Source organism: Octodon degus, unplaced genomic scaffold, assembly GCF_000260255.1.
Source record: "Octodon degus isolate 3935 unplaced genomic scaffold, OctDeg1.0 scaffold00178, whole genome shotgun sequence".
NCBI classification, from domain to species: domain Eukaryota; kingdom Metazoa; phylum Chordata; class Mammalia; order Rodentia; family Octodontidae; genus Octodon; species Octodon degus.
In genome coordinates, this window is record NW_004524754.1 from 3831901 (window position 1) to 3846174 (window position 14274).

A 14274-nucleotide genomic window follows, 5' to 3' on the forward strand; every position below is an offset into this window, starting at 1 on the left:
GGAGCTCCCTTGCTCAGGAGGTTTGGTGAGCCCTTTGCTCTGCAAACTTCCTGAAAATACCACCTGTGCCTCATGTACATCCCAGAGACCTGGGCCTTTCACCCCTCTGCTATTCCTGCTCAAATGGCTCAAGCAAGTGTGCACTTCTAGGGACAGCAAGGAGAGGTGGATGACTATTGTTTTTGGCCCAAAGCTTTCTAACGCTCAAGGAGCAGTTGCCTCTGAGAAGCAGACACCTGCTGTGAGATGCCACCACCCCCAGCCACAGCACCCCACACTGTGAGGGTGCTGGGTGAACATGCCTGGCCTGGGTTGTTGCAGTTGTGAATAGGCAGAGCAGATGGCCCACCTTTGCGATTTCATTTCAGTTTCCTTAGTGAGTAAACTGAGGCTTGCAAAGTGGAAGTGTCCTACCCAAGGATGCACAGTGTATTAGGGCCGGCACTGGGGGCAGAGCAGGCCACTGACTGCCAGTCAGGGGCTTTACTTCCTCTCTCTGCTACCTTTACCTCTCCTCCATAGCACTTTGCACATTTGTAAAAATGTGTTTATTTTGGTCACTAAAGCTGTAGACCTTCTGTTAGCCAACTTTCCATTTCTGTGACAAAACATCTGAGAAAAACGACTTAGAGAAGTTTATTTTGATTCAGAGTTTCCTACGTTTCAGTGCATCGTTAATTGGCGCTGAGGCAGAAGCATCATGGCGGAATGAAGAGGTGGAGGAGAGCTGTTCCCCTGAGTACAGCCAGGAGACAGAGGAAAAAGCCAGGGAGGGAGGGGCTGGGCACAAGGTAAAGCCTTCCTGTGGGGCCACACTGCCCAGCACTCTAGTCAGCGGTGAACTCTTCACTGGGCCACTCCACTGCTAAGGTTGACACCTTCTTCATCCAGTCTCCTCTCTAGACCCTAGCTCTGAAGACTGCTGCTTTGGGGATCAAGCCCTCAGTGTATGAGTCTTTAGGGGACATTTTGGATCCAAATATAATAGATCCCCAGTAAGCCCAGCATGCATGTGGGCAGCCCCTGTGCCCATCTGTTCAGGGCTTTGCCTTCAGTCAGTCCTGATCATAATCTTTTGTCCCCATCCTCATCTGCATTCTTATCATCAGGCTTAGTGTTAGGATGATCGAGCTACAGAATGTCGATCTGTGGCTTTTCTTTCCTGAGTTTCTTTGTCCCCTTCAGAGGTCTGACAGTCACAAAAGACATCCTACAATGTGAGATATTCTTCCAACTTGTGTTTCTTCTCATCTTGACAGCCAGTCTGAGGAGGAGGAAGATGTGTTTAGTGTTCCAAGAAGGAAGGGCTCCCTGGGCCTGAGCACATACCCCCTCACAGAAGAGGAGCCTGAGACCAATGAACCAGGGGCTGAGGGTCCACTCCGACGGCCACTTCGCAGGATCATCTCCATTGAGGAAGACCCTTTGCCCCAGCTCCTGGATGGCACCCTTGAGCAACCAGTGAACAAGTCAGCTGAAGTGAAGGGGCCCTCCAGCCAGGGGGGAGAGGGGCCAATTCAACAGGCCCCACCCTTGGCATTGTCCCCCACATCTCCTCGAGGGCAACCTGTGGGAAAAGAAGACTTCTACCAGGTAAGGGGCCAGCCCACCTGGTCTATAGGCCTTACTTTGTGATCTGTCCTGTGCCTTAGCACCCAGGAGTTCCAGAGGCATTCAGAAAGTTGGCACAGCAGGTCCTGGGCTGTGTCACATTCATGTCTTCCAAGTGCCCCCTTTCCCTGTTTGGCCAAGTGCTGAGGGGAGAGATGTGGGGGTACTGATGAATTCTCTGTTACCTGTGCTGTTGTCCCCACCCCCTATCCTGTGCTTTTCTCTGACTCAGATCCAAATCATTTACTGCACGCCTACTTAAGACAGGCTTTCTCTGGGCTCATCCTATGAAACATCAAAGGCTTTCAAAGCTGCATGTTGAGCTTCTCTCAGCAGGGCTGGGCCTTGCAGGAAAGACTATGCACCCTCATTTCCTCTTGTTCTTAGTCAGCCTTCTTCCCCTATTCCTTGCCTGTTCCTCCCTTCAGAGAATCTTTCTCCTCCTGCCAAGCCTTCCTGCTAAATTCTGCAAGGAGACAGGAGACCATGTAGATTCTTCCTCTGGCTCAAGGTAGTGATACCCTCCCCCCATCTGTGACCCAGACCTGAAGTGGTCTGCTCCAGCCCTCAGCCTCCACATGACCTTCTGAACAGCTTCAGAAGCATCTCCTGCAAGAGCCTCTGCCACTGCACACTGTGCAGCCCTAGGGAGCTAAGGCCCCACCAGTTTGTCCCCTGGTGACAGCTGCAGGTGGGCCAGGTCGTCATTCCTGGCTGAGGTGGACAGTCACACCTACAGGTCACTCCTGCCGACATCCCAGGACAAGGAGGAGGGAGGTGGGAGCGCTCATGGGTCTTGGTGCCAGCATAATGCGGTGGGCACTTTAGAGCTGCCGGACAGAGCCTGTCGCAGCATGAACCGTGACTTAGCCGGAGACCATGTGACCGGGTCGAAGATGGTCTCTTAGGGCAATCGAGAATTAGAAAGCCATATTCTTCAAGTCAGCACTTCTACTTATCAAAGCTTTCCTAAGGGAACTGACAAAGATCAAATACAGATTTACATAAAAAGGTGTTATTTATAATGGCAAACCAATGAAAAATAGCCATAGGGACATAAATCACACTATATTATTTAAGAGAATATTATACAGGTGTTAAAAATCACATTTAAAGACTTTATTTTTTAATTATGATAAAATAGGATCAAATTATGATGATAAAATAAAATACATATATAGGGTTATAAATGATTATGTATCTAAGGTAATAGATAAATTATGTATGTTTCTAGTCCCTTTAAATAAAAAAAAACTCATATATTTACATAGAAACTCAGATAAAAACTTTTTTTTTTTTTGCAGTACCAGGGATTGAACTCAGGACCTTGTGATTGCCAGGCAAGCGCTTATTCTACTGAGCTATCTCCCCGGCCCAAAAACTTATATTTATGAATAAATGAAAAAAGCATGAAGAAATACATTAAAACATGAATAATGACCGTTTTAGGGTGTTCAGGTAGATAGGAAGAATTACTTGTCTTCCTAGCACATATTACTTTTCTATTTGTACTTTTTATATATATATTTAGTACAGGCTTTACAGGGTCTTACTGCTTTCAGCTTCCCCAGTGCTAGGGTTACAGGCGCGTGCTTGCCACCGCACCTAGTCTCAGTTGCTGTCTCAGGGTGCCCTCGGGATTGAGCCCCTGCCCCTGTGCTCTGCCTAAGCAGGAGCTTTAGTACACTGAGCTATCTGGCCAGCCCTTTTACTTTTCTTTTTTAAGTTTTTTTTTAATTCAATAAGGTGTATAGGAGGGAGATGAGCACACAGCTCCTGGAGCCCAGCCCAGCCCCTTTCCCAGCGCCTGTGTAGCGCGCTGTGTCACCGCCTCCTGCAGGAGATGCAGGCTGCAGGCCTGCCGTGAGCAAGTGCTTCCTGCTCTTGTGAGGTGGGTCCTGCCTGAAGCTGCATCTTCTGCATTTGCTTTGAGGCCTAAGGAAGAAGTGCTTTGAACAGCAACGAGCAGCAGCCCCCCGGACATCTCACCTACCCTGGCTTCACACTCTCCTCCACCTTACTGCTGCCAGGGCGCGATGGCTCAGTCTCAAACAAATGACAATTAGAGATACAGGGACAAAAGACACCAGCATTTGTGCATCACATGACTAAGCAAAACAGGGCAGGGGCATCATTTTTGAGTGTGGGCTTTTAAATTGTTCTTTGAATTCTGTTGTTGACCTTGAATTCCTTCTTAAGTACTGGATGGAATTTATTTCTCTGCATAAGACTGCTAATGACTTTCTGTGAAACTCAAGTACCGATAATATTAACTGCCACTCCATTATAGTATTTGCTCAAGGACAGGAGCTCTTTCCCCCAATCCACTCTTAAATAGATGTCAGAAAGACTCCCCTGACCAGGCAGTGCTGACCTGAGCCTGCAGGCAAGACAGTGAGCAAGTTTCTCAGGAAGGGACAGCCACTGTGTGGAAGAAAGCGACCCCAAGCTATGTCCTACTTACCTTGTATCCTTGAACAAGCCCACTGTCTTTGTTACGGTTCTCTCTTTGCTGGGACAAAATACCCAATGCCCAGAATTAAGGAAGGAAAGGTTTATTTAGTTTACAGTTTGTAGAGATTTCAGTTATTATTTGACCAGCTCCAAGACAAAGTGGCACATGGCAGAGGGCAACAGTTCATGGCAGCTGCAAGACAGCAAAAGCAGCAAGAGCAAAAAGGGAGGAGCAAGAGCAAGACTTTCTCTCCCTTATATTGTCCACAGGCTGCCCACCCCAGAATGGGTGTAGCACTCATCCATAATCCCAGCACTGGACCACGAATCAATCATAAACTGTAGAAGCCTGCCCCGTGACTGCATAGGGATTTAGGAGACATCTAGACACAAACCCTAATACCCCCCACCCCGGCTTCTAGAATCCCCACCTGATGGGTGGTCCAGCTCCCTGCACTGGATCCTGTAGCTCTGAGGAAGCTTCAGTGGCTTGTAGGAAGCCTCAGTGGCCTCTGGGAAGCTGCCAGGCATCACAGCACATTTCAGCTTCCTGAGTAGAGACTGGCTGGTACCCAAGAAGGATGGCTACAAGCTGAGGAGATAGGACAAGAGGCAGAAATGGGCTCCTCAGCCGAGCTGGATGTCTCTGCCCTTGTGGAACAGCAACCTTCTTCTCTGTAGATCTCCTTGGGATGGCCCAGCAGTCTTGTCTGCCTGGAGAATCCCTGCCTTCTCTGAGCTGCTCCCTGGTCCCATAGCTTCTGCCCTGCTCTGACAGCTCCCCAAGCATTGCACTCTTATGATTGTTTACAAGCCTGCTTTCTCCCACGTCTGCATCATACAGGGCCTGCCTCCCCAGTGCAGGGTCATAGCAGTTGGGTGACATGTGTTGGTGGTGGATGTTTTTCCTCTTTCCCATTGAAGTGGGAAAGAGCTTCTGTGATAGCTGCATTCTAAGTCCGGGGAAGCCTCTCTGGTTTGGGGCTTCCAGGGACCACAGGCAGAACAAGAAGAATAAGTTGGGGCTACAGCAAGGACTGAGGGCTGTCCCCAGCAGGTGTCCTGACCAATTGTCTGTGATCCACAGGAGGAAAGTTCACCATCCACTCCAGACCGACTCTTCAAGATTGTGTTTGTGGGCAACTCTGCTGTGGGGAAGACGTCCCTCCTGAGGAGGCTCTGTGAGGACCACTTCTCCCCAGGCATTGCAGCCACTGTGGGTGAGTCCTTCCCAAGAAGGGACTTGAAGCCCTTGGAAGGAGCTGTGGCACTGGCTGGTAGGGAAACTGGTGTCTGCTGTCCTTAGCAGTAGGCTGGGTGAAGCCCATGCCTCACACCTCCAGCTGCTAAGCTCATTCAGTGGGATGGGACCCAGAATCCTTAAATCCACCCCTAGATTTATAGAATTGAAATTAGAAGATTGGATTTGGGATTCTTCTAGCCCCTGCCCCCAGGAGCTGTTCTGCCTTGTGCCTCTCCTTTGCCTCTCTCACAGGACCCTGATTCTTCATGCTCCCCCAGGATTGACCAGGACTCCTCCAACGCTATATCCTGCTTGCAGTAGGCCTGCTACTTCTTTACTTTGCCCCTTCTTGTGCATATGGTCGTGTGTGTGTGTGTGTGTGTGTGTGTGTGTGTGTGTGTACACGCTGATGGGGCACAGCACTCTGGACAGCTTTTCTATCCACCAAATTCCACCTGTCCTTTGTCCCAGGCCTGCTGGCTGACAGCTGGAATTAATTGCAGAAGCTCATTAGGGTCAGTTATGAATGGATGGTCATGGTTAAATGTGTTGCCATGCTTGAATAATATTTTGTTTAAATAAAGGCTTTTAATTGCTTCACCACAGTTGCACAGTGCTTTGGAATATGTGGCAACACCCAAGGGCATATTGACTTTTAACTTCTACCAAGCAGAATCACTCAACAGAAAATAAATGTATTGAGTGACTACTGTGTGCTGTTTAACCAAGCTGATAGAGCCCCTGCAGTTAATACACTCAGGTGATCTGGGTGCTGACCATGGCTTTTATAGTCATCATTCCCTTGTGTGTTCAGAACCACAGTGGGGGAACAGGAGCATCAGCTCAACAGGTAGGAGACTAAGGCCAAGAGAGGCTCAGAGGCTGGCCTATGTTCCTGCCCCCTAAGCACACCTTCTGTCCTCTTCCAAAGTGTCCCTGTTAATACCAAGTTGCTTCCACTTGGTGCTCAGTGAGTGGCAGGAACCCTCTTTTGCCTTAAGAGATGGGCAGAGATTGGTGCAGGCAGGAAAGGTTGCTGAGGTCCCAGGCACACCAGAAGTCCTGGGTCCTCCTCTTGCCTCTGCCACTGATTGGCTATGTGGCCTCAAGGTGACATGATCCCTCTTTGGGCTTCAATTTTCCTAACTTCTCAAATGAAGGCTTTGATATGGGTACCCATGACAACTTCCAAACCTCATGTTGGGCCAGGCCAGCTTCTATTTCAGGCTGTCTGAGGAGGTGAACAGCCTTCTGATGCTGCAGAACTCCATTTAGGGAGACTTCCTTTTCTTTCTCCTGCTTTGATCTATCTCTTTCCACATCTGTCCTACTCTTAGGTCTGTGCCCATGCTTACCACTGGGCCTTCCCCTGCACTTCCTTTTTCCTGTACTGCATCTTCCAGGTCCTTTCCCATTCCCACTCCAACAATAGACTAAGAGCTGCCTCATGCATGGCAGAGCACCAGGGCCCGATAGGAAGGGGGCAGAGCCTTGACTTGAACCTCGGCAAGGTGGGTAGGCTTGTTTTGTAGGCCCTGCCAGTCTGATATCGGCCTGGTTTGTGGGAAGCCAGGGATGGGTGTGTATGGACCCTTAGAGGCGTACTGATGAACAGTAGGCCTCTCCTGCTGGTGAGATCAGGTCCTTGTACTCTTCCTGCATGTGGCCCTGAAATGGAAAGCTCTGAAAAACAGGAAAACAGACTAATTGCACTTCCCAGGGAGTCAATTATGGAAGACCCACAGTTTAGGAATGAGAAGAGGTAAAAGTTCTATATCTGTAACACCACTGATCACATCCATCCTGCTGGGGCAGCCACTTAGGTTAGTTTCTTTACCACACAGCTTGCCTTGCCTTGGTAGTGGCAGCCATGAACTGTCACGCAGAATTCTCCCCAAAGGAAAGTGCATTCCCTGCTGAGTCCCAGACCCCTAACAGTGCACAGGGCTCTGGTGTCCTGCCTCTCCAGGGCAGGAATGTGGCACATCCAGGAGCGGGGACTGGATTCTTCTTCCAGGTTCACTTTCATCACAGAGTCTCTGGTCTCCCACAGCTCTGGAAGAACTCAGTGGCCAGAACTCTTGTCTTATTGATTCAACTACAAGTGCTCTACCTGAGTAGGTAGAGTCCTCCTCCTCCTGGTCCATAGGAAGTCAGTGGGAGACAGAAGCAGAACTCAGGACCAGTTCTCATGTATCTCCTCACAGTGTCTCCTGGGAGGTGTGAGGACAGCTTTCCCCTGGGCCTGGCATGATTCCAGACATGGAGGCTTCACTTCCTGGTTTAGAAGTGAAGCTGTCTCCAGGCCAAGGAGCCCCATTGACAAGCCTGGTCCCCCTTCCAGGTATTGATTACCGAGTGAAGACGGTGAATGTGGATGGCTCTCAGGTGGCCCTGCAGCTGTGGGACACTGCTGGACAGGAGAGGTGAGGAGCGGACCCTGAAGTCTGGGCTGGGAAGCAGGGATGCATGAGCCTGATGGTTGCCTCCCCGGGCAGGTACCGCTGCATCACCCAGCAGTTCTTCCGAAAGGTTGATGGCGTCATCATCGTGTATGACCTCACGGCAAAGGAGTCATTCCTGTCAGTCCGGCAGTGGCTCAGCAGCATAGAGGTGAGCCAGCCCCTTCTGGAGGCTGCGTGTCCTCTGCCCCTTCCCCTCCCTCTGGCTATCACCTTCCCAGGACCAAACAGAAGCAAGTGTTTGTTTATATGTGCATGTGAAAGCCGGGTACCACGTTAGGTTACTGGGGCTTGGGAGCAGATGCAGCCCTCACAGAGGAGCACAGAGGTCACCTGTGCTGTGGTTTGAAGGCCCAGGCCAAGACTCATGCTGAGATGTGACTCTCACTGTGAGGTGTGAAGAGGGTGGAACTTAACCCGACTATAGCATTTGAGAGGTGGTGAAAGGACGGTAAGGGCTGCAGCCTAATCCAGAGGGGCTGCAGCTTTCTGAGAGGAGGAGCAGAAACCTGAGCCTGGGTTTTTTTTCTCATCATGTGATGCCTTGTGCCACCGTGGGACTCTGCAGAGTCTTCACCACAGTGAAGAGAACCTTACCAGGTGAAAGTGTCTGAGCTTGAACTCCCCAGCCAGAGCAGTGTGCCAGATGGACTTTATAAACTAGTCAGACTGTGGTATTCGGTGATAGCCGCAGGCAGCAGACTAACACCACCCATGATGTGTCATCACAATTGCTGTGAGTGAGGGGCCAAGACATGAGTAGAGGCACAGAATAGGGGGCCCACAAGGTGCCCCTGCTAAGACAGCAATGTTCAAATTGAGGCATATCTGAATTCTTCCTCACTGCTTGCTCAGTGCTGCATCTTGCAGGCACCAGTGTTCCCCGCTGTGCCCTGCACAGCAGCTTCTCTGTGCAGTGCTTGAGGCCCTTTCACAACCCTCATCTACCTTCCTGGGGAGGTCAAGCTATAAAGATGAGCTTCAGGGCGCCTCCCAAATCCAGAGGCCCACATAGGGCATTGAGTAGCTGCAAAATTCTTTGAATCAGGACTAAGTGCCTTCTTGGTTCATGCTTGCTGCATGTTGCTTTTTCTGCAAACTGCCTTTGCCCAACACATTGTTCCTCTACCATCCTAAGCAGGCTTTGTAAAGCCAAAGGCTGTGTAAATAAGTCCAGCATTGCTTCTTCTACAAAGTAGTCGAGTAGGACTTCCTATTGCCTTCTACCAGCAGGATCCGTCATTCATTCAGTATTTGCTCAGAACACAGCCAGGCCCTGCTTTAGGGTCTGGGAATTATATAGCAGACAAAGGAGCCTCGCTTCTGCCCTGTAAGGCTTATCATCAATCTTTGCCATAGCCCTGCTGTCTGCTTATGGCTCTGTTGTAGCTTGCATGCTTACCCACCTATGTCCCTCGCCTGAGAGCTGAAGTCACTTTTACATCACTGTAACCCAGATGCTTGTCAGGGGCTGTGCCTGCTGGTGCTCAGCTGGTCCCAATGAGTGAGTGAATGCTCGCCGAAGCTGCTGATCTCTTCATCTCTTGGGCCTTGAGTCCTGTGATTCCTCCCACCCAAATCTAGTTTTGTGACACTATGACCAGCAGGACCACTCTCTGCTATTATTCTGCATCCTTATTACCAAGAAAAACGAGGGACAGAATGGAAGCCAGATTTAAGGGTTACTCAAAAACTTACTTAATGTGAACCATTTCTCAGACCCTAACAAATGTAAAACTATATGTTTTGAAATACAGTGGATTATCTATGCATCAAACTAATAAGAGTAGCAAATAGTATGGATAAAAGCAGTAATTCCTTTTTAATTTTTTTTCATAATTTTATTGAGAAACAAATAGCAATGAGACAGTTTCAAATCAAATTGGTAGGACAGTTACAATAATTAACACATTGCATACATTCTTCTTAGTGGTTAATTGCTGTACAAGATGCGAACTTGTGATCCTATTTACAAACACCATTAGAACAAATCATTCTATTCATTAACAGAATGTAACTATATATCTATCCTAACCACTTTGAATACACAGATACAAAATGGACATTCATCAGTATACCCCATTTTTTCTAAGTTCCGTTATTGAATATTATAGGTGTGTAAACTCAGCAAAATATTCTAAAAGAGTCCAGTAGCCCATAATAGCATTGGGTCTTCTGTTTAACTGGCAATGTCAGAAATTATTGACCTGTCCCCCACAGCTCAACATAACAGCATGGCTTTACTTCCTATATTTCGTCTTCATACTTTTCTACTGGATGGTTAAGACCAAGGTAAAGCAGGACCTATGAAACAAGAGTTGTAGCTTTTGGGTCTGATAAGATCAGTGAAATCCCCTCAGGATTTATCCTGAGATCCTGTACCTCAGATTGTAAAACCTTTGTCAGTGTCAGGCATGTGGATGAGTCACGGCCATTGCTTGGCCAATGTGCTCTCTGTGAAAGCCTGAGAGAATGTTTTCTCTCCATGTGACTCTCTTAGGCACACTCTACATCATCAATCACTTTCCTCTTTGGCCCCATAATCTCCTTGATCAGAAAATTTGGGACACTACCGAGTTACATGACGTTACAGTACAAGTTCTCATATGTCCTGAGTCTTAATTGACCTTAGAAGGTTAGGGCCAAAATGTTGGCTTTCCTTGCAGCCCTCCTTTTCTTCTAATTTTGGTCTGCAAACTTAGGTTGTTAACCATCCAGAAGACAAGCTTATTGTTATTATCAAAGAACTTAGGCTATTAAGCTTAACTTCACTATCTGTCTGCATATCAAACATCTTAGGCATAATAAGGAACAGGTATTTTTCATCAAGTATTGATATATTGAACTTTAAGTCCCTACATAATATGATAAAAAACATTTAAAAATTAGAATATATTTTAAAAAGAGGCATAAAGAATTATATACTTCTCATGTTTGCACATAAATCCAAAAATCTCACCATACACAACCTTGAAGCAGGACAGTCCCACAGTGTTCCTTTTCCTCCTTTTTAATTTTTTTAAAAAAGTACAAAATAGTATTAAAACAAAAGATTACAAGTGATGCAGAATTTCACTTAATATAATATGAATTTCACAGTATTTGTTGTAATGCATAATACTGTCTTCCAACTAGTTGTTTATATTACCAGATATATGTATGCAAAATTGGAAGAAGAAAGAAATATATATGAAAGTAAAAGAAAAAAGACAACAGTTGAAAAAGGAGACAAAACAAATTAAGCATTAACTGCTCCTTTCCATAGACCAGCAGAAATACATAGTACAGTTGTCCAAACCATCCTGCTTAATACATAGATATCTTTCTCCCACTCCCTCTCCTGTCTTTTTCAACTCAGTAATTCCTTCCTTTCAAGAGGTTCATTCCTATGTCCAGGATCTACTGTACCTTTCATATTTTATTGTTTCATTCAGGGTCTCACACTAAAGAGGCAATACAATGTTGGCACATGCAGGTCTGATTTATTTCACTTAAGGATATAGTCTCTCGGCGCATCCATTTACTGATAAAAACCTCAAATGTAGCAATTCCTGTTTACAGTGTGGAGTTTATGCCATGATTTCTTTTGCCTTTCCTACTCTGATATTCCTTCCTTCTCATTCTCCTGGTTTTTCTTGTCTTCCTTCTTATTGGCAGTATTAGGAGGAGCATTAGGGATTCCATAGTCCAAAGTTTTCATGCTTTTATCTCTGGGGCTTTGGATGATGATATATATCTCCAAAAGTAGGACAGGGAAGAGAAAGTCTAGTGACCTTAGCTATGGGCACTCATCCCTTTTTATCATCAAATCTCCTTGGCTTTTTGTTGTGCATAAAAATAAGGGTGCACGTACAGTGTTACAAGGCAAAAGGGTTTCCTTGTGAAAATCACCAGTCTAGTAGAATTAAGCACGTTGGTTTCATCTAAAATGAAGAAATCGACCTGGTCCTAGCCTAGGCCCAGTGAGTGTGCGGGAGAGCTTCCCGCTACCTTCCCCACCCCGCCCGCTGAGTAGGAATTTCTGCAGCATTCCGGGAACTCCAGACTCAGTCCTAGCCCAGGCCCGGTGAGTGTGTGGGAGAGCTGCCTCTCCCCTCTACTCCACCTTGTCCCCTCCAGGCTCAGGTCAGGCCTGGCATACAGGCCTGGGGTGAAACCCTGCAGCTGCAATCACTGCAAAGAGTGTAGAGGATAGAACCACTCAGCTAGTCCAGGAGCAGAAAATCTTGCCAGAGGGGTGCAACAGGTTCATCCCTAAGGGCAACAGTAGGAAGGAGCTGAGCACAGCAGCCAGACCCAAGCCAGGCACGGCTGGATAAATCCAAACTTTGTAGATCTGAACCTGAACTTCAGAACGTGCTAAAGCTATAACTGCAACAAAGATCTACAACAAAGGTCAGAAGACAGTGCTACACAAAATGATGAGAAGGAACAAAATGCAATCTCAGAGCCCAAACCCACCCATAACAAGTGCAGAGGACACTAACACAGAACAAATTGGGAATCACACAGCCAAAAGCATTGAATCAATGGTTTCTGAAATAAAGAAACAGCTGCAGAAAGGTATAGAGGACCTCAGATTGGAAATAAAAAAAGAAGTCCCTGAATTAATAACATCTGCAGTAAAGAATCAAATGCAGAAACATATGGAGGAAAGCCAGTGCCCACCCAGAACAAGTGCAGAAGACACTAGTTCAGCTTAAATGCATGAATTAATAGTGTCGATAGTAAATAAGCAAAAGCAGAAAGTTATAGAGGAATTCAGAGCACAATTCTTTTTTTAAAAAATTTTATTTATTTATGTGGGGGGGTGCAGCTCAGCCCACGAGGGGGCGGGGCTGGCTGGCATGTGGTGCTGGGGGATTGAACCGTGGTCCCTGTGCTTTGCTAAGCTTGTTCTAAGTAGGTGCTTTAGACCACTGAGCCATTTCACCAGCCCCCACAATTCTTTTCTGAAATAAAAAAAGAATTCTCAGAACTCATAGCATCTGAAGTAAAGAAGCAACTACAGAAACATAGGGAGGAAACCCAATCCGAAAAAAACACTGCAGTAAAAGAATTTATAACTCCTTCTAAAAAAGACATTGATTAAAAAAATTAGGGGCGATTAGAAAAATGATGGATTCCTTGAATGAGCAATGCAGGAAAGAAATAGATCGCATGAAGCAGAGTCAAAGAGATATAGAGGAAATTAAAATCTCTATCACAAGCTTGCAAAACTGTTTAAGTGAAGGTGAAGACAGAGTTTCAGATCTTGAAGATGCTGGTGCAGCTAGTGAAAAGGTAAGAAAGGATCTCTTAAAAACAACTAGGATGCAGGAAAGAATAATCCATCACCTGCAAGATGATGCAAAGATGAACAATGTCAGACTAATAGGCACCAGTGAGAAAGAAGGAGTCAATACAAATGACATTTTAAAAAATATGTGCAGAAGTAATAGCAGAAAACTTCCCAAATATGAGGAAACAATCTTGACATTCAGGTAACTGAAGCATACAGAATGCCAAGTAACCTCAACCCAATGAAAAACACACATAGACTATAATAGTCAAGATCCCAGAAATCCAGCATAAGAATAATATACTAAAAGCCGCTAGAGAAAAGAAGCAGATCACATTCAAAGGAAAACCCATCAGAATTACGGCTGACTTCTCTTCAGAAAACCATGAAGGCAAGAAGAGCATGGAGCAGAGTACTTCAAGTCCTCTATGAAAACAAATTCCAGCCCAGAATATTATACCCTGCAAAACTCTCTTTCAAGTTTGATGGAGAAGTAAAATACTTTCATGACAAAGAAAAGCTAAAGAATTTCGTGATGATAAAGCCAACCCTACACAGGCTCCTGAAAGATGTTCTAGAGAAGGACCAAAATGATCAGAACTCCACGAATGAGATCAGAAGCTACCAACTAAATAAGGGAAGCAGTTAAACACAGGAGAAAAAGGAGTGAATGACAACAGGTAAATAACATGTCAACTGTAAGTCAATACATCTCAATTCTAACCATCAATGCAAATGGACTCAATTCACCAATTAAGAGAAATAGGCTGGCACAGTGGATTAGGAAAAAAATCCAACAAGATGCTGTATACATGAAACACATTTCACTCATAAAGACATTCATAAGCTGAAAGTTAAAGGATGGAACACAATGCTGCATGCCCAAGCCACTCAGAAAAAAGCAGGGGTAGCAATCCTATTCTCAGACAGTCTCAATTTCAAACCAACAATGATCAAGTGAAATAAAGAAGGCCACTATATACGTGTTAGGGGAAATATTCAAGAGGAAGAGGTAACACTCATAAATATGTATACACCAAACACGGGAACACCCAACTGTATAAAGCAAACCTTAATGGACATGAAAAATCTCATATCCAATACCACAGTCTTAGCAGGAGACCTTAATACCCCCTTATCTCCAAAAGATAGGTCAATCAGACCAAAACTTAGCAAAGAAATAACAAAACTGAACCAGAGTTTGAAACAAATGGACTTGGTGG

At 46.1% G+C, this 14274-nt stretch overlaps 1 protein-coding gene across 2 annotated transcripts in view; it reads left to right on the plus strand.

The window, feature by feature from the left end:
- The window catches only part of Cracr2a (calcium release activated channel regulator 2A), a 150815-nt gene that overhangs the window by 118791 nt on the left and 17750 nt on the right, over positions 1-14274 (plus strand). For both annotated transcript variants that reach the window (XM_004643596.2, XM_023703747.1), the window contains 4 exons: positions 1260-1593; positions 5153-5285; positions 7653-7734; positions 7807-7921. In XM_004643596.2, coding sequence (XP_004643653.1) covers positions 1260-1593; positions 5153-5285; positions 7653-7734; positions 7807-7921 — 664 coding nt within the window. The remainder of the gene's footprint in view (positions 1-1259; positions 1594-5152; positions 5286-7652; positions 7735-7806; positions 7922-14274) is intronic.